The sequence below is a fragment of the Ambystoma mexicanum genome, chromosome 1q (assembly GCF_040938575.1).
Source record: "Ambystoma mexicanum isolate Mex_15411 chromosome 1q, UKY_AmexF1_1, whole genome shotgun sequence".
NCBI lineage: Eukaryota > Metazoa > Chordata > Amphibia > Caudata > Ambystomatidae > Ambystoma > Ambystoma mexicanum.
Genome location: NC_090922.1, coordinates 1459358069 through 1459379927, shown reverse-complemented (window position 1 = coordinate 1459379927; position 21859 = coordinate 1459358069). Strand labels below are relative to the sequence as shown.

Sequence of the window (21859 nt, the reverse complement as noted above, 5' to 3'; positions counted from 1 at the left end):
AGACGTGCAAATCCAGACATGTGTGACTGCTTTGTTGGGTGTTACACGTGAGGGGGTGTGGCTGTGGTGGTGCAGCTCTCTAAACACAAGAGAGCAAGAGATGACTTTAGCAGAACCGAAAAGTCATGGCTGGAGGGTTTTGAATGACTCTTCACCTCTGGCATTTCTCTGGCCATCCTTCTTAACCATCCCCTTTCAGCCTGCCTTGAAAACGAAAGGTGAAAGAGCATTGGCAAATCAGGCCTGCTCCCATCCAAAAAGAGCAAGCCTGCTCAAGCTGCTAGAGAACATCCCTTCTGCACAAGAGCAGAAGCAATCCCAGGCGTGTTTCAGAGCATTCTGCATTGCAAGTGAGATGTAGCCTGGGTCTGTAGGCAGGCCTGCCAAGCTGCTAGAGAACATCCATTCTGCACAAGAGCACAAGCAACCCCAGACGTGTTTCAGAGCATTCTGCATTGCCAGTGAGATGTAGCCTGGGTCTGTAGGCAGGCCTGCTCAAGCTGCTAGAGAGCACCCCTTCTGCACAAGAGCACAATCAACCCCAGGCGTGTTTCAGAGAATTCTGCATTGCCAGTGATATGTAGCCTTGGTCTGTAGGCAGGCTTGCTCAAGCTGATAGAGAGCATCCCTTCTGCACAAGAGCACAAGCAACCCCAGGCGTGTTTCAGAGCATTCTGCATTGCCAGTGAGATGTAGCCTGGGTCTGTAGGCAGGCCTGCTCAAGCTGCTAGAGAGCATCCCTTCTGCACAAGAGCAGAAGCAACCCCTGGCGTGTTTCAGAGCATTCTGCATTGCCAGTGAGATGTAGCCTGGGTCTGTAGGCAGGCCTGCTCAAGCTGCTAGAGAGCATGCCTTCTGCACAAGTGCAGAAGCAACCCCAGGCGTGTTTCAGAGCATTATGCATTGCCAGTGAGATGTAGCCTGGGTCTGTAGGCAGGCCTGCTCAAGCTGCTAGAGAGCATCCCTTCTGCACAAGAGCAGAAGCAACCCCAGGCGTGTTTCAGAGCATTCTGCATTGCCAGTGAGATGTAGCCTGGGTCTGTAGGCAGGCCTGCTCAATCTGCTAGAGAGCATCCCTTCTGTACAAGAGCACAAGCAACCCCTGGCATGTTTCAGAGCATTCTGCATTGTCAGTGAGATGTAACCTGAGTCTGTAGGCAGGCCTGCTCAAGCTGCTAGAGAGCATCCCTTCTGCACAAGAGCAGAAGCAACCCCAGGAGTGTTTCAGAGCATTCTGCATGGCCAGTGAGATGTAGCCTGGGTCTGTAGGCAGGCCTGCTCAAGCTGCTAGAGAGCATCCCTTCTGCACAAGAGCACAAGCAACCCCAGGCGTGTTTCAGAGCATTCTGCATCGCCAGTGAGATGTAGCCTGGGTCTGTAGGCAGGCCTGCTCAAGCTGCTAGAGAGCATCCCTACTGCACAAGAGCACAAGCAACCCCAGGCGTGTTTCAGAGCATTCTGCATCGCCAGTGAGATGTAGCCTGGGTCTGTAGGCAGGCCTGCTCAAGCTGCTAGAGAGCCTCCCTTCTGTACAAGAGCACAAGCAACCCCAGGCGTGTATCAGAGTATTCTGCATTGCCAGTGAGATGTAGCCTGGGTCTCTAGGCAGGCCTGCCAATCTGCTAGAGAGCATCTCTTCTGTACAAGAGCACAAGCAATCCCAGGCGTGTTTCAGAGCATTCTGCATTGCCAGTGAGATGTAGCCTGGGTCTGTATGCAGGCCAGCTCAAGCTGCTAGAGAGCACCCCTTCTGCACAAGAGGACAAGCAACCCCAGGTGTGTTTCAGAGCATTCTGCATTGCCAGTGAGATGTAGCCTGGGTCTGTAGGCAGGCCTGCTCAAGCTACTAGAGAGCATCCCTTCTGCACAAGAGCAGAAGCAACCCCAGGCATGTTTCAGAGCATTCTGCATGGCCAGTGATATGTAGCTTGGCTCTGTAGGCAATGCAATCCCGGGACCCATGTCTGGGCATACCTATACCACTGGTGGGAGGGAGGGGTGATTTAAGTAAAACAGAAGAGTTATGGCTAGAAAGTTTTGAATGACTCAACATCTGGCATTGCTCTGGGTAACCGCGCATACCATCAATTTTCATCCGCTATGCAATTGGAGAAAGTGAATGATTATATACAAATCAAGCTTGATCCCACCCTGATCGACCTGCTAAGATGCCTTCTGTTGGATGTCACAAGCAACCCCAAAAATGGTTTAGACTCACTGGGCATTGACAAGAAGTTGTAGCTTGGGTCTCTTGATGTGCACATTACGGGACCACGTCTGGGCATGGTCCTCTCGTTTGGGGTGACTTAAGCAAAACAGAATATTGATGGATGAGCATGAGGTCCAAGTCTGGATGACGTTACTAGTTTGAATGAAACCCAAGTATTTCAGCATTTGCCAAATATGTGAAAAAACTATTGGTCAGTTCTTTGGGATGAGGCCTGCCTAGGAGGGTCTCCAATCACATGTTACCACATTGTGCAGGCGAGAGAAGAAATATGCCTTTGCATATAAGTCTGGTCCTGCCCATTCAAGCGGTCCTATGCTGAAATGGTAGGCAATCATCCTCTGAACAAGAATACCAACTGCAACCACAAACACGTTCATTTGCTTCATACTGGGCATGGCAATTTAGGGAGGTGATATGACTCGATCAAGCATACAGATTCTGGGAGTGAGGTATATTGTGCTCCGGGAGGGGATGGGGCTCTATAAGCATGCATATTATGGGAGTGAGATCTACTGCACTTAGGGAAGTGATATGACTCGATCAAGCATACTGATTCTGGGATTGAGGTGCACTGACTGTGCTCAGGGAGGGGATGGGGCTCTATAAGCATACAGATTCTGGGAGTTATGTGCACTGTGCTCAGGGAGGGGATGGGGCTCTATAAGCATACAGATTCTGGGAGTGAGTTGTACTGTGCTCAGGGAGGGGATGGGGCTCTATAAGCATGCACATTATGGGAGTGAGGTGTACTGTGCTCAGGGAGGGGATGGGGCTCTATGAGCATGCATAGAATGGGAGTGAGGTGTACTGCACTTAGGGAAGTGATATGACTCAATCAAGCATACCGATTCTGGGAGTGAGGTGTACTGACTGTGCTCAGGGAGGGGATGGGGCTCTATAAGCATACAAATTCTGGGAGTTATGTGCACTGTGCTCAGGAAGGGGATGGGGCTCTATAAGCATACAGATCCTGGGAGTGAGTTGTACTGTGCTCAGCGAGGGGATGGGGCTCTATAAGCATGCATATTATGGGAGTGAGATGTACTGCACTTAGGGAAGTGATATGACTCGATCAAGCATACCGATTCTGGGAGTGAGGTGCACTGACTGTGCTCAGGGAGGGGATGGGGCTCTATAAGCATACAGATTCTGAGAGTTATGTGTACTGTGCTCAGGGAGGGGATGGGGCTCTATAAGCATGCATATTATGGGAGTGAGGTGTACTGTACTTAGGTAAGTGATATGACTCGATCAAGCACACCGATTCTGGGAGTGAGATGTACTGTGCTGAGAGGGAGGGTGGGGCTCTATAAGCATACACAGTATGGGAGTGATGTGCACTGTGCTCAGGGAAGGGATGGGGCTCTATAAGCATGCAGATTCTGGGAGTGAAAAGTTCCTTGAAGAAAACCGTCTCCTCGGCCTGCGGCAATCTGGCTTCCGCCCACGACACGGTACCGAAACGGCTTTCCTGGACTTAAAGAACCAAATGGACGATCTAAGAGACCCAGTGAAACCTGCTCTCCTTCTGCTCCTGGATCTATCCGCCGCCTTTGACTTGGTTGACCACAACACCCTGTGCCACCATCTAGCCACCCAAGCTAACATCTCCCCCAAAGCCTGTGAATGGATTACCTCCTTCCTCCAAGAAAGGGCCATGAAAGTCTTCTCTGACTCAGCTTGTGCCATCCCTAGCCACATCACTTGCGGTGTGCCTCAGGGCTCGTGTATTGCGCCCATGCTATACAACCTCTTCACGAGGCCCCTGTTCAGCATCCTTGATTCCCTGGGCATCTCGTATACGAACTATGCGGATGACACACAGGTTCTCATCCCACTCACGGGCGACTAACTGACGGATACAAAAACACTAACCACCATCTAATCCACTATCCAATCATGGATGGCAGATAACTGGCTATGCCTCAATAGTGAAAAAACCGAACTCCTCCTCATAGGGGCACCCTCCACCCTGGGGAACCTCGGTGAACAGTACGCTTCCTTCACCATTGACAACATTCCCATCAAGGTCTCCAATCACGTGAAGACACTCGGAGTCTACCTAGACTCCGACCTGTCAATGGATAGAGAGGTCAATGCCATTGCCTCCTCCTCAGCCTACTACTCTAAAGTCCTCAACGCTGCCAGACCTTTCCTGTCACGCCAGAATTGCCTCACCGTTGCCAGGGCAATAATTGGATCCAGGCTAGACTACTGTAATGCCCTGCTCGTTGGGACTTCCAATAAAAACCTGGCCAAGCTTCAGCTAGTTCAAAATAATGCACTGAGGGCGGCCACAGGTACCGCGAGAAAAGACCACATCTCCGAAGTCAGAAGACAGGCACACTGGCTCCCGGTGAAAGAGAGGATTGTTTTCAAAACACTCGCCCTCACCCCCAAATGCCTCCATGAATTTGCTCCACCCTACTTGACCCAAAGAATCACCAAGCATTCTGCCACCAGACCATTAAGAATGTGCTACTCCAACACGACTGTCAAGCCCAAAACACGCAAGGTGCGCGCCGGTGGTGCCAGCTTTCCCACACGGGCCGCCACCCACTGGAACGCACTGCCACCGCACATAAGAATGATTGAATCCCACCAAGCCTTCCGCAAAGCTATTAAAACCAAGCCCTTTGTATGAAACGTACCTGACTGCATTCTGTAACTGTACTATGAATATCATGCTTCACCTGTAACTATGCCTGTATTTGTACATCCATAAGACCTCTGGTCACCTGCATAACCGCTGAATTAAGAATCCAACATTTACTTTTAACAGCGCCTCGATGTCCATGGGCTGCAAGTGCGCTATACAAATGCAAATAAATAAAATAAAACATAAAATAAATAGTGAGATGTCCTGTACTTGGGGAGGTGATATGACTCGATCAAGCATACAGATTCTGGGAGTGAGGTGTACTGTGGACAGGGAGGGGATGGGGCTTATAAGCATGCATATTATGGGAGTGAGGTGTACTGTGCTCAGGGAGGGGATGAGGCTCTATAAGCATACAGATTCTGGGAGTTATGTGTACTGTGCTCAGGGAGGGGATGGGGCTCTATAAGCATACAGATTCTGGGAGTGAGTTGTACTGTGCTCAGAGAGGGCATGGGACTATAACCGTATATTTTCTATGGGTAAGGTGGTCTGTACTCAGGTAGAGGCGCGGCTTTAGAAGCATACATGCTCTGGGCAGGGCAGTACTGTACTAGGGGAGGGGTTGGCTATCACAGGCATGGACGGCACTTTATAAATATGCAGAAGGGAGTGTGGCACTATCCGGGGCCTTGTGTGAGCAAACCATCTGTGTGGTTGCCGCTGGGTGGGAAAACAGAGTGAGGTTGGGGGCTGGATATGTACCTCAACCAGACTAAACGCACGTATTTGGATGGGCAGGGCAGCTGGGGCTCAGGGTCCGGAAGTGGCCTGGAGAGGGGGGTGTTGGATTGGGGCGTGCGAGGGGGGGCGGTCAGGCCATGGTGGTTAAAGCCTCGTGGGTGGCCAGGACTATGCTAGTGGGTGGTCTTTGGGCTACTGGCCCGCTACAAAGGGGTTTAGGTGGAGGGGATGAGATTGAAAGCAGCTGTGTTTGTGTGTCTGTGGTTGGGATGCGGGTGTCCTGGGTGGGGGAGGACGTTTCAAAAGAAGGCAATTGCAGTTCTCGAAGCCCCGATGACAGAGCAAGAGGTGCTGTGCGAAATCCAGGGCGTGTGCTAAAGCTTTTGGCCGCACGCCCCGTGTGTGCTCCGCACGCCCCGTGTGTGCCCGGCAGAACTGGGTCTTGTGGAATTCCGCACTCGGAGTTTCACTGACCAGCACAGATAACTGTGTCCATATTTCTGTGTTCCTAAAGGGAAGATACCTTCACAGTTTTCGACCAGTTTCTGTTCCTGCCTGCACTCGACGCTACATGGTCTCCAGCTTTAAACGTGTTTACTCAGGAACGCAACGACTATGAGTGCCCCCCTGGCATGTTTTCATTCACTTACTTCTCTGCTCTACTTTTGTTGGGAGGGGCGCGTCTGTATCATATTTCCATGAGTTATATACTGTATGGAGACCCTGGAAAGGCCACAGTGAATAACTCAGCCCCCTCAATGTGCATGCCTTTATTTACCGACCAGTATAGACACAGCGGGGTGCCTTGATAAAACTTTGCACATTTTAAATACTGTCGAAATTGAAGTGCCTCCTTATATTTGGAATGCTTGTTTTACAAACAGATACTAAAACCACAAAAACGAATGCTATTAAAGTGACCAGCATCGTTTGTGTTGTTAATCCTTTTAAATTTAAAAAAAAAACTGTTTTTCACAATCAAACTGAGCTAGAAATGAAGAGGGCCCAGCATCCCAAAGGATCAAAGTCAGTTGTGGCAGGCGAATATTTTTAGTGGAGAGGCATACATATCTCCCCACATTAGCAAGGGAGCCCAATTTAATGTAGAGTTTCTTGGAATGGGGCCAACCGCAGAGAAAAAAAATCCAATAATGAGTTGAAATTGTGCATTTTACAAAAACATTTTTGAGACATGAAAGCCATACAATTTGCAATCTGTTCCCTAGTTGGCACATACACAAATCCCCAATCGGTGTCAGGTCACCAAAAGTACACAGGTGAATTGTACACATTTTTTGATATACTGCCACTGTAGTTCACTTTCATGGACCCCGGCTCACCATATTTGTCAGCTTTGCCACTGTAAATCAATTTCATGAAGCGGCACCCACAATGTTTGCCAGCAATGCTAGGGTAAACGCTTTCATGAATCTATGTCTATCCTACAATATATGGCAGCAACATACTTTAAAGCATTCATGAAGGTCTGTCCACTATATATATGCCAGCAATGCTAGTGTAAATTACTTTCATGGAGCTGTGGGGGCCCTCGCACCACTGGTGTTGTTGGGGCTGTAGTGACACTCCAGCCTCCAACCACCGCAGACTTTTCTTTAAAATTAGCACTATCGTTCCTATCCGGCTCAGGACTATCTGGCCATTTATCCTTCTATAAATGTGATCCCCAATTCTGAACACAATATTCTCCCTAACCCTCCTCCCCTGAACATAGCATCATATTCTAGACTATACCTCTGTAACTGGACACAATACGCATAATGAGACCTCCACAAATGGACCCAATACTTCCGATGAGGCACGAGAACTGGGGCAGTTGCCTTCAGAATGCAATGGGCACTGATGGTCCGCGAAATGGGCACACTATACAAATGAGGCCACAGAACTCGACACAACAGTCCAGAGCTGGACTCAGTCATCAGAGGAGTTTCTGCGCAACCACTGCACCCGATACACAGGATGCTGCCTGTCAACGCTCTGCCGGCCATGTGTCTGGACCTCTCACTGACACTTGGTCCAGCAGAAAGGCTGTGGACATTTGAAGGGAGAGCTTTGATACAGACACAATGCAAAATCCTAGATCGTTTCTGTAGAATTATAGATACTGCCAAAATGAGATATGAAAAACCATGGAAGTGGCAATTCTTCCTATTTCTTCTGCTCTGTGCAGTGTCCCTACATTGTGACATTAGCCCATATAAAATGACGGCATGCTTGCAAACGGTACTTCCAGTTCCCAGGCCCACCAAAGCATCTTTCCATATTCACAATTTCATGAAGAATATCAGCAGCTGGTTCTAAGACCTTGCCAGCTCCTTACTCAACTGTTAAGCATGAGCTGGGGATGGTGCGTCCATCCCATTGATACACTTCGCGATGGACCAATCATGGCAAAGCAAGTGGTCCCATGGCCTGGTCTGACCAATCCAATTACTTGAATTTTTTAAAGTATTTGACCATAGTCATGTTAAGGCAATGGGGAAGCGAGGAGGAGCTTCTAGTCTGTCTGTGCCTGTGGACATTTTCTATACAACTAGGCACGGTGCCAGGGGATTCGCTTTTTTTTAATAGGGGTTAAATCTATGATGCAGTAACATCCGAGTTCAATGCCAAATGTGTCCAGTCGATTTTTTTCATAAGACCAATTTTGCAAAATAGAGCCTGCCAGCATACAGAACTAGACGGTGTGTCTAAAGCAGAGCTCCAAGCCGGCCGCCACTGTCTGAGTGGATTGGGCGCTCTGAAACAGAATGTACTTCCTTCCTGCATAAGTGCCTAACAAGGAAACAATCAATAAGGCAAGAATAGATGTGTTAAATGGGCCACAGCCTGCAGTTTATGTGGATACAACATAACACATTCATCAGGAGTTCCAAGGAAGCTGCAGACTGTTGCACTTAGGGTAGTTTCTTTCTTTCCAATAAAGACTAGACTATTCGCTGCTGCAAAGACCTCTTCCAAAACTCAATGCTGTAGCACCAGCTCCTCTCCCCCATCCACGTGGGCTGATGCATGGATTATTACAACCCCTAAATAGCCCTAACCCTAAGCAGTACCTTGAATCCATTCCTCACCCATGCTGTATGCCCCCTGGGATCCTGGCCCCTCATGATGTCTCCCAGTACTCACTGATAGCCTACCATACCTGCATATCTGCCTGTGGGGCCCTGCATTGCTGAACCATCTGCTGACCACTCACGTATTACCGCATCAAAGTGCTCATTCATTTCACCGGTTGGCTCACTAATTCTCACCCACTCCAGCTGTGCATGGTCCAGTCTTCGGCCTCTCCATGAGCCTAAGATGTGTAATTTATGTTACTACAGAGTCACACTAGTTGTTATCTATTTCTTTAGAGTATTTATCGAGCACATAACTATCCATGAGAAGCAGCTGAGCACTGTGCAACAATGGGCTAATAGGAATACCGGGAAAGGGGTACAAGGCACATACAACTGAGCCACAGAAGCATTCATTAAATAATTGGGGGTGAGGTGGGATCAGGTCGTCTGGGATGCCTGAAGAAGATGATCCTTGAGGAGGAGGCTCTTAAACCCCTTTGCCTTCATTTATCTCCAGTGTCTTTGTCTTCTATGGGTGTACTGGACGGCAGATCCTTATTCTGAGCACGGTCAAGGAAATACAAAGGACTTTAAAGACTGAAGAGTAGTAGATGGACCAGGGCATCAAAGACAGACACGAGATGAATAAGCACACGCATTAAACGTTTTGTGGATGTCCCAGACAAAGGGGACCTGAATGAAGAACTGCTCAACGCAAAGGCAGGAGCGGAAGGGTTGATCGCAGCTCATCGTAGCAGTGAGTCCAGTTCTCACCATTCTATCAGACTCACTGGCGCTTTGCTTGCCCGCTTGCTAAAGTGTCTGGGGTGCTTCTTAAACCGCATCCTTGCTAACCCGGAGCGAATGCACCCCATCTAGCACGAGGTCCATGACATCACTCCATTACATCTCGCTAATGACTTTAGGGTCCAGCCCGGGCAGCTCAGTTCCAGCAACCTGTCAGCAACCTGTCAGCAGTGGGCATTGTAGTAGAGCCTATGGAGCGGGGCTCAAGTATCAACCACGGACCTCGCCTCATCCTGAGCGTGGACCCAACAACCAAAAATGGACAGGAGACACCTTCAATGCAAGCTGAAAGCTGATTGGCTGTTTTCATTAGGCTGCAAAGGCCAGCAAGGTTAGCAAAAACAACCTCTTCACAGCTTTAAAAAGACGTTAAAATATGATTTTACCATGAGGGAGTGGGAAATGTACTTTAGCAATTGGGTTCTCGTACAGTTCAACAAAGAAAGGCATGATGTCATTGGGGTACACCATGCTTGTCCCTGCAGAGGATGTTACAGACCTCATCAGCAACAGTAAGGCTTAAGAGGTAGGACAGACAGACTGGGTTCCGGCGCACCCCTAGAAATGTTGTTCCTGTCGCAAATAGATCCGAATGCTAAGCTTACAGGCAGTCCACCTTTAAACCTCAGCTTTGCCTCGCTTTAATATTCGCAATTAGGAGGCTGCATGTCTTCGTTAGTTTGCTTCATGTATGCCTGTCTGCCCTCTACTCTGCAGTGAAACTGGCATTGATATTAAAATACACAGTGTGAAATATTTTGTCTGTACGGACATTCATGGCTAATTAGCACGAGTTGTTGATACCAGCCTGGGAATGGTAAGGGAAGACAGATTTTACTGACGGCCTTCTAAAAAATTCATTCTGGTGGCGAAAAAAGGATGCAAGGCGAGGTCACGCAACACATGAGGGCACTGTAGTATCTCAGAAGTCTTTAGAGGCCTGTAATAGTCGCTACAGGCTGCAGCCTTTCTCCATGACTGCCATATCTCCAGGCTTAGGCTGGTGCATGTCTACAGTCTCCCCTTTTCTGATGACATCACAGCTTTTCCCAATAGGTGCTGTACTTAACTTTAGAATGAGCCATGGCAGACGCTTCCCATTAGAATCGATACATGAGGATCGCCAGAACGGTTTACTTTTTTCTAATCTTCTACAAAAAAAAGGACTCTCCACTCTTATCAAGCTTTAACTAAACTGTTAAACTGGATTTACCCCTGGATATGCCACGGGAATTACACAATCAATTACTGCTTTTTCATTCAAAACCTTTGTTTAAAGGCGGTCTCAAGCACTTGCCAGCTTAACGTTTTCAGTAAAGAACTTTCTTGACTATTCAGCCTTCCTATAGCAATTCTCATATGATGACCCCTTGCTTTAGACCTGGGACTCCGGGTTTAAACCATGTCTCACCTGACCCTCTCCATTAATTTAGTGGCAAAAGCTGATGAGGGTTGTTTAAATATCTCACATCTCTCTTCTGAACTAAACAGATTTCAGTCCGTGCATCTCTCTGCAAATATTTGCTGGTGTGGTCTTTGAACCAATTATCCATTCAAAAATGTGGCTTACACGGTAAGACCTAAAATACTCTAGGGCATTGGTAGCCAAACTGTCCTCCTCCAGTTGTTTCGGCCTAAAAACCCCATGAACTCTAACCACTGACTATGTTAGTCAGGTTGGGTGGTGCGGTTCTCTGATGTATCTCTATAGTGTATACTAATGTCACATGATTTTATTTTTTTCTGGGTACCTCATGAGCTCTCATATTCCTTTGTTTTTTGTTCTGGTCATGTGTTGAGGGCAGTGCACAAGATAAAGCAAGATCCCTTTTGCAGCACAGGGTTTACCTCCTCAGATTCATAACTTCGTTTTCTTTCAAACTTCCCCGTGTTTCCGCTTCTTCTGTGGTACCAAGTTTACTGCAGGTCTTAGTGACACCAGCAAACAAGCATGTATTCTCTGCCAGTAGCTCATAAACGCATAAAAAGGGAAGGGGCCGAGAACAGGCAATTTTTGCACTCTAACGGTAACTCTTATTTACCAGCTCCTTTTGTCCCATGTTGGTGTCTGCTTTCTAACAGTTAACTGCCCTAACACCTACACACACTGTTCTGGGTGTTTCGAGGTGTCTTGCGTGTTCAACTAAACCAAAGAATCATTTATTTGATTTGTCTATTATGGCCTTCCTCTGGTAACAACATACCATCCTGGCCTTTTGTCTTTTAGAAAATGTTTGTATTCACTTCATCAGCATTAAGGCTGGGGGCACAGGCCTAAAACAGCCAGTCTTCTCTGTGCTGTGGATTACTTCTATTTGCTTCTTACCTCCTGCTGAAGTACCCCCTAGACTACCTCTACCAGGGTGTTGTTGGCACTGTAGTACCCCCTAAATGGTCCTATCCACATGTAGTTGTGCTAGTTGCACCCTCCCTCTGTTTTGCTAGAAATAGGTTTGTATCCATCCCATCTATCTACCTTTTCTCCACCTACAGATATATGTGAGTGGTTTCCATGGTAAATATTTTAGGATCTATTTGCTCAATCAGTCAGCTTCTTCCTGGTCCTCGTCCACAACCATTGGGTTTTCTGGGTTGGTCCTTATAGGTCCACATCTGCTTCAGTTTCATTGCCGTATCTGAATGTCTGGGCTATATTTTTCTTCAATTTGGCCTTAAGACCTCCAGGGGCCTTCCCTGGATTCCTAAGTATTTGGGAATACCTTCCTGTCTCATGCTGAGGCTCTTTCTGATCAATCCTGCCTCTTCTGATCACTCCCGTCACGGTCTTTGGGGGGAAAGTAAGGGGTTTCCCATTCGTTGGCTGTGCCCCTTTCGAGTTGGTGCTACTCCTTAGAAAGGGCAGGGCTCCCATCGTGCACAGCACTGTGAGGACTTGTGGGCCCATCACCGACGCTTGCAAGCGATTCATCAAGGCTTCTAGAAGGCACTGTGTGAAGGTGGGGGCTCTGAAGCGGAAGGGGAAAAAAAATCAAAAAACAAATAAATAAATACAACCGATAGAAAAAGAGACGAAGTACAAAATCTCCATTTACTTTAAAGAGAAAAAAAAGAGTTTTACTTTTCTTGGCCTCGAACAGCGTATCCCGAGCCGCCCAAAAAAAATCATTTGGTGCCTGAATGAAGGCAGTAATGTGGAAGGATTGGTGCATTCAGGGCAGCCTGAATGCATGTTTCACTCACATATTAAGACACATTAGCGGGCAGTGGAGTGCCTAATGTGTCTATTTCCCAGTGCAGCCAACAGAGCGGGTGATTACCATAATTAGGCTGGGCCGCGCCATACATATGGAAATAGCAAGCGCTTAAATGTCAACACCAGTACAGATTTATGTCACTGCTGTCAAGAGTCTTAACTCTGAATGGGCACTCCTAACGGAATTTTTACACACCCCTCTTATTTTGGGGGGCAGTGGAAGTACGGGTGGGTGCATGCTAACCGGTCATAGCTTCACCCCGGTCATAGCTTCACCCCACTATCTTTAATATTTCTTGTGGGGGAGCTTTTCAGAGGCCTTCCTGTGTTAAAAGCAGACATTTTGAGGAGGCTGGTGTTGGAGAGGTCGGCTAATGGATTTGGCGCCTTTTCAAAGGAAATTCTGTGGGACAATTTTGGGTCTAATGCAGATTTTTTGAGGTACCAGCTCTAAAAGGCGCCACTGTCAAAGAAACGATTCATGAGGGCCGCAGGCAGAAGATGGAACCTCGTTGCCAAAAAAGCAGGACAGGTGGGGCTTTTGGGGGCAGAAGGGACAAGAAGCTCCATTGGGAAGTTGGAGTGGGGGCTGAGCAAAAAGGGGGATTCCTCGCAATTGAGACGTTTTATGGGAGCCTGCACCCTAAACAAAAGCCGCCAGCCAGGCCTCAGGAGTATGGTGGCGGGGGTAGGCCTTGGGAGTATGGCGGGGCTCAGCCTTGGTGAGGCCCTCTCTTTCACACACAGTCGCCTGGGCCTCTCTCTCTCTCCCTCACTCTCTCGCTCATTCTCCGTCTGTAAAAGAGAAAAAAGTCAGTCCACATTGCCTTGTTTATGTCAGGCGGTGGGGGGATCTGCCTTTGTGAGGCGTTTTTCCAACCCCCCTCCTCTTTTGCATGGTGTTTGTTGGAGAACACACTCTGGTAGACATTCTTCAGGGCTGACAAAAGGCCTGTATTCGGCCTGAGGTGGACGGGCCTTCCAGATCTTAGGAGCACCCATCTGCTTCACTGTGTGGCGTGGGGAGGAGGGATGGGGCTCAGAGTGGGATTGAAAGACATTTTAATTATATGTATTCATCCACATTGGAAGTAACATCTAATGTGAGCCCTGCAATGCCACGCCCCATGCAAGACCATACCTACCATCCAAGACATAAACCCTCCCAATTCTTAATACCCCAAGATTAACACATGGCTCCTCTCCATCCAATACATGGACTCAACCCCAAGACGTGGACCCCATAGGACATAACCCGCCCCACCCTCCTAAGACATTCCCAACCCTCGACCCCCACATTATCTAAACAAGACATGCCCAAGTCATGGCCAGCCCACATTCAAAACATGGATGACTCCATAAGATGTGTAACCTCCCCCCAAGACACACCCAACTTCACAGAAGCTGTGAGATCCTGATCTAAGGCATAAACCCTTCACACAGGACCTTCTGACCTCCCCTTTCTGAGATACTGGCAGTCTCTACCCAAGATAACGCCCCAACCCAACAATTGACCTGCAGACACGGGGGCCTTTCTCATTGCCTTGGGTCTATTCCCGCAGCTCCGGTGCTCACTGCGATATGCAGTTTGTATGCCTTAATCTGGAGTACATGAATTGCCTGCTGCTGCCTCGCTGCGAGGCCCCTTCCAGGGTTAGTGCTTAAACCAAGTGAGGATTTTCAGGATATCCAACTGAGGACACATGCATTTCAGACTTTACCAACTCACCTAATTTGTTCATCATTCATCACAATTTTTCGGTCATAGTTACTTGTGATATCCCAAATTCCAAGAAGCTTGTGATTTTATTTTTACATTATTTTTGCTAAGTTTCCAGCAGTCATGGGTGAGGACCACATGTCCTCTCCCTCTGAATTCTTCAATAAAATAACAAAGGATTGAATACGTGGGTCCCTGATCAAGCTGTCAAAGTTGGTGCAACCAGCACAGCCAAATTAATAAAGGACATCGATTTTTGTGTTCCTGGGCAAATCACTTTATATGCCAATGCCTTAGCTCCCGGATACTGGGGCTCGCTCCCTCTGAGGGCGTTCAACCAAAAGCGCGTTGGGACCATAATTATGGTGAAAGGCACTATAACCAATGACAAAATGAATGAATAAGTGAACGAATTTGACAAAATTGAAAGCGTGCAGAAGCAGAATGACTCCCACAATGCAGCACTACCTAAAAACCTAATTGTTTACTATATCTGTTCCTCTTGTACACATCTGGTGGTATGCAGCACAAGGAGTGAGGTCTTGCCACCGGTTTAACATATTTTATTTCCAATACATGTTAAATGATGCTTTTGTTAGCTCAATGGGAAATCCACAAATGTTAGAGTCCACAAATAATGCTCTGCAAGTGATGGATAGCTGTTATATTTATCTTAATTTCATAGTAAAAGAGTATAAAATAAAGTTGCACAATGAACCAGTATGAAAAAAAGGATTGCGGCACAGTCTGCACTCAGCCCTTAAAATCGATTCTTTCAAGGAACTGCTCTTAACATGTTAAACATTCCCCCATGTTCCCGAACATGGAGTGCATTTGGCTACCCTTGCTCCTCACCTTAAATGCCAAAAGTGCCAAAATCTTTTTACCGGCCAATAGCCAGTGTCTGGAATAGGTAGTGTTCTTCCAGATTTCGACAGACAAGACTTCCTTCAGAGCAGCATGGGTCCTTTGACTGGCTCCCTAATCCGGCTAATCCGAGACGAGACCAATCTGTAAGGTGGCCCCTCAGCGCGCCAGCCGTACGGCTCCAGCGGGGGTGCGTGATGGGCATGGTGGCTCTCCAACGGAGGACTGGCGAGGAAATTTCACTGTCAGTTTTCATTTTTTTCTTACTTTTCTGAAAGCTTGCACCCCTCCTTCACTTCTTCCTACTCATAGGCTGCCAACGTCTCGTAGCAGGCCCCACGACTGTGAAGCCTTTTTGCACCGTTTTGATACCTTATCGGAATAAGAACCCATGAGAATGGAATAGAACTGTCTGCTAAGTTTTTATTAAAGATTATGAGTATTGTCCCTTATTTCAAATGACTTTCTCACAAGTTCAATACATTTAGGAAGCTGCAATGTCAGAAGGGCTGGAGGGGACTCAATCGCAGCCCACAAACGACCATTAAAGCTCAAAGATTGAAACCTTAAATCTTACAGACACAGAACTTGCAGATCCCTTCAGGTAATACCGGTAGAAACCTAGAAGGGCAACGATATCCCTCTAGAAGCAGCACTCATGCTCCAAAGAAAGCATGATTATCTCTAATGTCTTGATAGACTGCAGAGGCCTCTCTCCAGATCTTACATCCTATGTACAGGCCGCTCACTACTTGAGACCGAGCTAACAGACGTGTCCCTGGGCGGCATCCATCTCCTCCAGATGTGTGCATAGAGCTATAGCTCTAGATCTCAGACACTCGCAGAATGTAGAGGACCATTTCCTTTCAAGACCCAGCTATTGCAGAAGGTAGCTATTCAGATCCTGGAACCATCTGTGAATCTCTATCTAGTGGACTGGCACTTGCTGAAATACGGGCACAGGGCCTGTGAATTTAATAGCTTGTTACACAGCCATTTTCAGGCAGCACTGTGTTGTGTTGCTGTGTCATAAGCCCAATATGAGGCTTTGCAATGTTCAGAACTGTGCAGGATTGGCAGAGGTGGGATGGTTACGAGTTCAGTGTTGAAGTGGGGTTCGGATAACTTTGTCAAAGCTGATCCTTGGCACAGAAGAATCATAGTAGGTTTGGGCTGTAGTGTTTTTAACACAATTGAAAATGCTCCTTGGTGCGGACTCAGTCCCCATAGGCGGAGATGTCCTGTGGGGGGCGGGTCTGGCATGCTGGCTGGAAATGATCTGGTAGGGATGTGGGGAGACACGGGTCTGGACGCTTACAATCTTCATCCTACGTTTGTCTAGAACTGCTCTCGAGAAGTACATACCTTTTGAACTCCCCCACACCATGGTCAATCCATTGACTATTCTGGCTAGGACTTATGGTAGTAGGGGTCCAAAACATCTATAGAACCAAAGGTTGCAAATGCCTATTGAAGGGTCCGCTAGGCTGATGTGAAATGTTCCAATGCACACCGTATGTTTGAATTAAAGAAAGAAAAAACTCAATCAACAATTGTATGAAACTTGGGTTCCGGGGAGGTAAATGTACCTTGAAAGAGGCCTTGCAAATTCTTCAAAATCTCACTAGATCTGCAGGGCGAGTTCCCACATATACATACTCGACCTAGGACAAATGCACTTGCCCCATGGTGGCGGGTGACAAAAGATTTACCAGTACTTGTTAATATTGTCACTGCATATTTGGTGCAATGCTACCAACCTTTCTTTGCAATTTACAAAGTTTGTGTGCAGTAAACTTCAAATAAGAGTTTCAGACATCCCCATTCTCGCCAGCAAGGTCGAGTACCATGCAAATGGGGCTCGCCCATTGTAAAATCTCCCCGCTAATGTGAGTGGGCTAGTAGATTTTGCAAACCCTGCCTTGACACATAGGTAGAAACAACAAAAAAGTAGCAAATGGTATCTAAAACGTTTGGATACCGCTGTCCCCTGCACACCTTTATTGTGAAAGGTCAGTCAAACAATTAGTACAGATCGACCAATATTTTAATAAAATTCCTAAAGCGTTTTGGTTATATTCTTCAGTAGGAACTTGGTAGTGGTGAACCGGGTTGCACTATTTAACCATTCTAATTGACTCTTTCCACTTTGCAAGGAAGGTTACATTATTTAGCCTTTTAGTTCTCATAGTAAGACATATACATACTGATCCTAGGCTCGGCTTAAGATTTTGATTTATTCCATGCCTCTAATTCTGGCTGTGCACTAGATTAACTAGCATCTGCAACAGGAGGGAATGGGAACAGGTATTTTGGAATGGCTCTGATTTGTATTATATGTTGATATACCTTTTCTTGTGAGCTTAACTGCTTTAATAGATCCTTTTGAGGTTTTATAGAAACTAATCGGTGACACTACATGATCTTGTGGTTTAATTAAACTTAACAAAATGTATGACATTACTTTTATGCGTTTGGAATTAACAGGTTGTTAAGAATTTCTCATGATGAAGGGAACGAAGTTTACCAAAACGCGTTGAGAATTTTCATTTTGAAATAAAACTACATTATGAAACAACTTGCGATGATTGAAGTTTGATATTTCTGGAAATATCATAAACAACTGTCTTGAAGAATATAAACAATACACGTTATGAGCTTTGTTAAAATATTGGTCGATCTCTACTAAATGTTTGACTGACCTTTCACTATAAAGGTTTGCAGGGGACAGCGGTGGCTCCGAAGCTTTGATACCATTTGCTGCTAATTAGGTTCTACTAGGCTCAGGAATGTGTGCCAACCGAAGTGTGATCCTTCTTTCTGTGAGCGATATTTGCTATTATGCGGACGCCTTGCCTTTCAAAGCGAATTCTGTCTTGGATCTATTTAGCCACCCACCTACTTACACGCGAAGGAGGTGCGGCTAGAGGATGAAGGGACAGGTAGGGGCTGAAAAGCCTGGGGATGAATAGATGAGAAGGTAAGCAGATAGGACTGAATAGAGAAGAATACATGTAGCGAAAAGCCCCAGCACGAGCAAGCCTGGGGGAAGCAGCTGTAGTGAGGCCACCCTGGGTGGCATAAATGATAGATGCACCAGTAGGATGCAGTGTTTGTGCTAACACAGTGCCCGAGGGGATCTTCACGCAGGCTTAATGGCATGTCAGATCTTATATGAAGAGTATGTGTGTTTGTGAAACTGTATGAATAGTCCACTGCCTGAACCACCCCTGTCTTAAGAGTCCCCTATTCTCCTCTGGCCTGCACGTGTAAAGCCAGCCTTAAGAAAGCGCAACTCAAAGCGTGGTTCCATGTCACTCCTGACACTAATTACAGTGAACACTGCACTTTCTCTTTTTATGTTTGCACACTATCGCCTCTCTGTGGGTACTTCGTTTGTCGGTGCCCTCTGAAGGGCGTTTGCTGCTACTCCACTGGCATTGCGTACCCCCATCTAAAAGGGAATGCCACGCTCCCTTCAAAGGACGGGACTTATGGTGCTCTTTCTCTGTTCATACACCAAGCCCTTCTTGACTCTATTTTCAATTTCTCTCCTGTCTACATCTTTTCTTTCTGGTAGTCATGTATCCATTTCTCCTCCTCTGCCTTGTATTCTCTTTGCACTCCCACTTTCTCTCCCCGTTTAGCTCTCTTCCCTTTCCTGAGCCTGGTTTCCCTTCCTCTGCCTTTTCGGTGCTTCCTGGAATTGGACCCCCCTGTATCCTACTACTTCTCTTTCCCCGTTTAGCTCTCTTCCATCTCATGGGCTTGGTTTCCCTTCCTCTGCCTTTTCAGTGCTTCCTTGAAATGGATCCCATAGAAAACGACCTCTCTTTCCCCGTTTAGCTATCTTCTGTCTCATGGGCCCGGTTTCTTTTCCTCTGCCTGTTCAGTGCTTCCTGGAAATGGATCCCCTGGTATCCTACTATCTCTCTTTCCCCATTTAGTTCTCTTCCATCTCACGGGCCTGGTTTCCCTCCCTCTGCCTGTTCAATGCTTCCTGGAAATGGATCCCCTGGTATCCTACTATCTCTCTTTCCCCGTTTAGTTCTCTTCCATCTCATGGGCCTGGTTTCCCTTCCTCTGCCTTTTCAATGCTTCCTGGAAATGGATCCCCTGGTATCCTACTATCTCTCTTTCCCCGTTTAGTTCTCTTCCATCTCATGGGCCTGGTTTCCCTTCCTCTGCCTGTTCAATGCTTCCTGGAAATGGATCCCCTGGTATCCTACTATCTCTCTTTCCCCGTTTAGTTCTCTTCCATCTCATGGGCCTGGTTTCCCTTCCTCTGCCTTTTCAGTGCTTCCGGATCCACTGGTATCCTACCTCTCTTTCCCCGGTTAGCTCTCTTCCCGTTCCTGGGCCTGGTTTCCTTTCTTCTGCCTGTTGAGTGCTTCCTGGAAATGGATCCCCCGGAATCCTACCTCTCTTTTCCTGTTTAGCTCTCTTCCCTCTCATGGGCCTGGTTTCCCTTCCTCTGCCTTTTCAGTGCTTCCGGATCCCCTGGTATCCTACCTCTCTTTCCCCGGTTAGCTCTCTTCCCGTTCCTGGGCCTGGTTTCCTTTCTTCTGCCTGTTGAGTGCTTCCTGGAAATGGATCCCCGGAATCCTACCTCTCTTTTCCTGTTTAGCGCTCTTCCCTCTCATGGGCCTGGTTTCCCTTCCTCTGCCTTTTCAGTGCTTCCGGATCCCCTGGTATCCTACCTCTCTTTCCCCGGTTAGCTCTCTTCCCGTTCCTGGGCCTGGTTTCCTTTCTTCTGCCTGTTGAGTGCTTCCTGGAAATGGATCCCTCGGAATCCTACCTCTCTTTTCCTGTTTAGCTCTCTTCCCTCTCATGGGCCTGGTTTCCCTTCCTCTGCCTTTTCAGTGCTTCCGGATCCCCTGGTATCCTACCTCTCTTTCCCTGTTTAACTCTCTTTCTTCCCTTTCCTTGGCCAGGTTTCCCTCCCCATGTCTATTCAGTGATCTCTGGAGGTTTCCATATAGAAAACAGAGCAAATCTCTCAGCTGAAACTCTCACATAAAACATTCCAGAAGGTGACAATCTTTCTTAAATCCCAAGCAACCCTAAGACATTGTGCAGAATTTTGAAAGATCATGTCCACCATATATTTTGCTTTCTCGATGCTTGGTCTCAGGTCCGACCTGGACACTAATTGTACGACAAATTCCCTTTTCTCACTGCTTGCCATCTCCTTTCTAATCCCATGCAGCGGGCAGCCGCGTTAGCCACGAGTTGCAATACACGAAGGAGAAGCTGGGCGAGGAGGCAGTCTACACATCGCAGATGCTGATCCAGACACCCCGAAGCACCGGTGACAACGTCTTGACTCAAGGCGCCTTTCTTCTGCACCTCAAGGCGGCCCTGGCTGCCAGCAAGGTGCAGGTGTCACTCTATGGAAAGTAAGTTACAGAAACTGCAGACCCAGCAAGAGAGTATGTGCAAAGGAAGCCTGTTGTGTATGTGCAGTTTATGAGGAGGGCTGATATGCTCTGCCTGCTCTGGGTGTGAAGGGGGTTACTCAGGTCTTGGTGTGTGTGACAGCGCCTGCTCTGCTGCACATCTGCATTTAATGGCAGAGGCCTGCAATGATGGTGCTTTCACTTTTAGCAGTTATCGCCAAGTCGCCCCTTTATACTTTGAGCTTTTCAGTTCCCGGATTACAAATCTATTGAATGATGCCACAATTCTCAACCGAACATCCTTAGAGGAACATTCTAGAAACCCTGTGGTTGGTGAATGTTGATGGTGCACGTATGGGCAAAGATAACTAGGATGCTTGCTTCTCACTGAATGGCCCCTTTCCATTCCTACCTAGGATTTGTTGCTGCCTATCATTTCAAGCGCTTTTCTTTCTCTCCCCAGGTCCTGGGATCTGAACAAACTCTGCTATAAGTCTGGTGTTCCCATCCTCGAGAACACAATGGTGGAGCGGGTGAGTGTCTCTGTTGAAGAGCTTGAACGAGCTATGCAATAATTAGGCCGATCTGATCAATGGATCTCGGAAAAGGAATAATAGTGGTGCATGGGTGCAGCCTGGGTTGAGGGGCATTGGCAAAGATGTTTAATGAGTCCACTTACAGGAATTTAGCTTAGGCTGGTAGGATATGGCTAACATATCGGATCTTGGTGGTGGAAGTTCACCTGATTGTTTCCAGTAATGGAACAATACTGCGTGCCGTTGGTCTTGATTGAGGCGTACTGGCAGCACGGTAGTTCACATGATAGGTTCCAGTAATAGAACAGCACCGGGTGCCGTTGGTCTTGACTGAGGCATGCTGGCAGCACGGTAGTTCACATGATAGGTTCCAGTAATAGGACAGCACCCAGTGCTGTTGGTCATGATTGAGGCATGCTGGCAGCACGGTAGTTCACATGATAGGTTCCAGTAATGGGACAGCACCCATTGCCGTTGGTCATAAGTGAGGCATGCTGGCAGCACGGTAGCTCACATGATAGGTTCCAGTAATGGGACAGCACCCATTGCCGTTGGTCACGATTGAGGCATGCTGGCAGCACGGTAGTTCACATGATAGGTTCCAGTAATGGGACAGCACCCAGTGCTGTTGGTCACGATTGAGGCATGCTGGCAGCACGGTAG

At 47.4% G+C, this 21859-nt stretch overlaps 1 protein-coding gene across 1 annotated transcript in view; it reads left to right on the top strand.

Annotated features, from left to right (window-relative positions):
- Positions 1 to 21859, top strand: part of PTCH2 (patched 2) — an 82588-nt gene that overhangs the window by 14600 nt on the left and 46129 nt on the right. Inside the window, exons 3-4 of the mRNA XM_069642354.1 lie at positions 20471 to 20660; positions 21124 to 21193. Coding sequence (XP_069498455.1) covers positions 20471 to 20660; positions 21124 to 21193 — 260 coding nt within the window. The remainder of the gene's footprint in view (positions 1 to 20470; positions 20661 to 21123; positions 21194 to 21859) is intronic.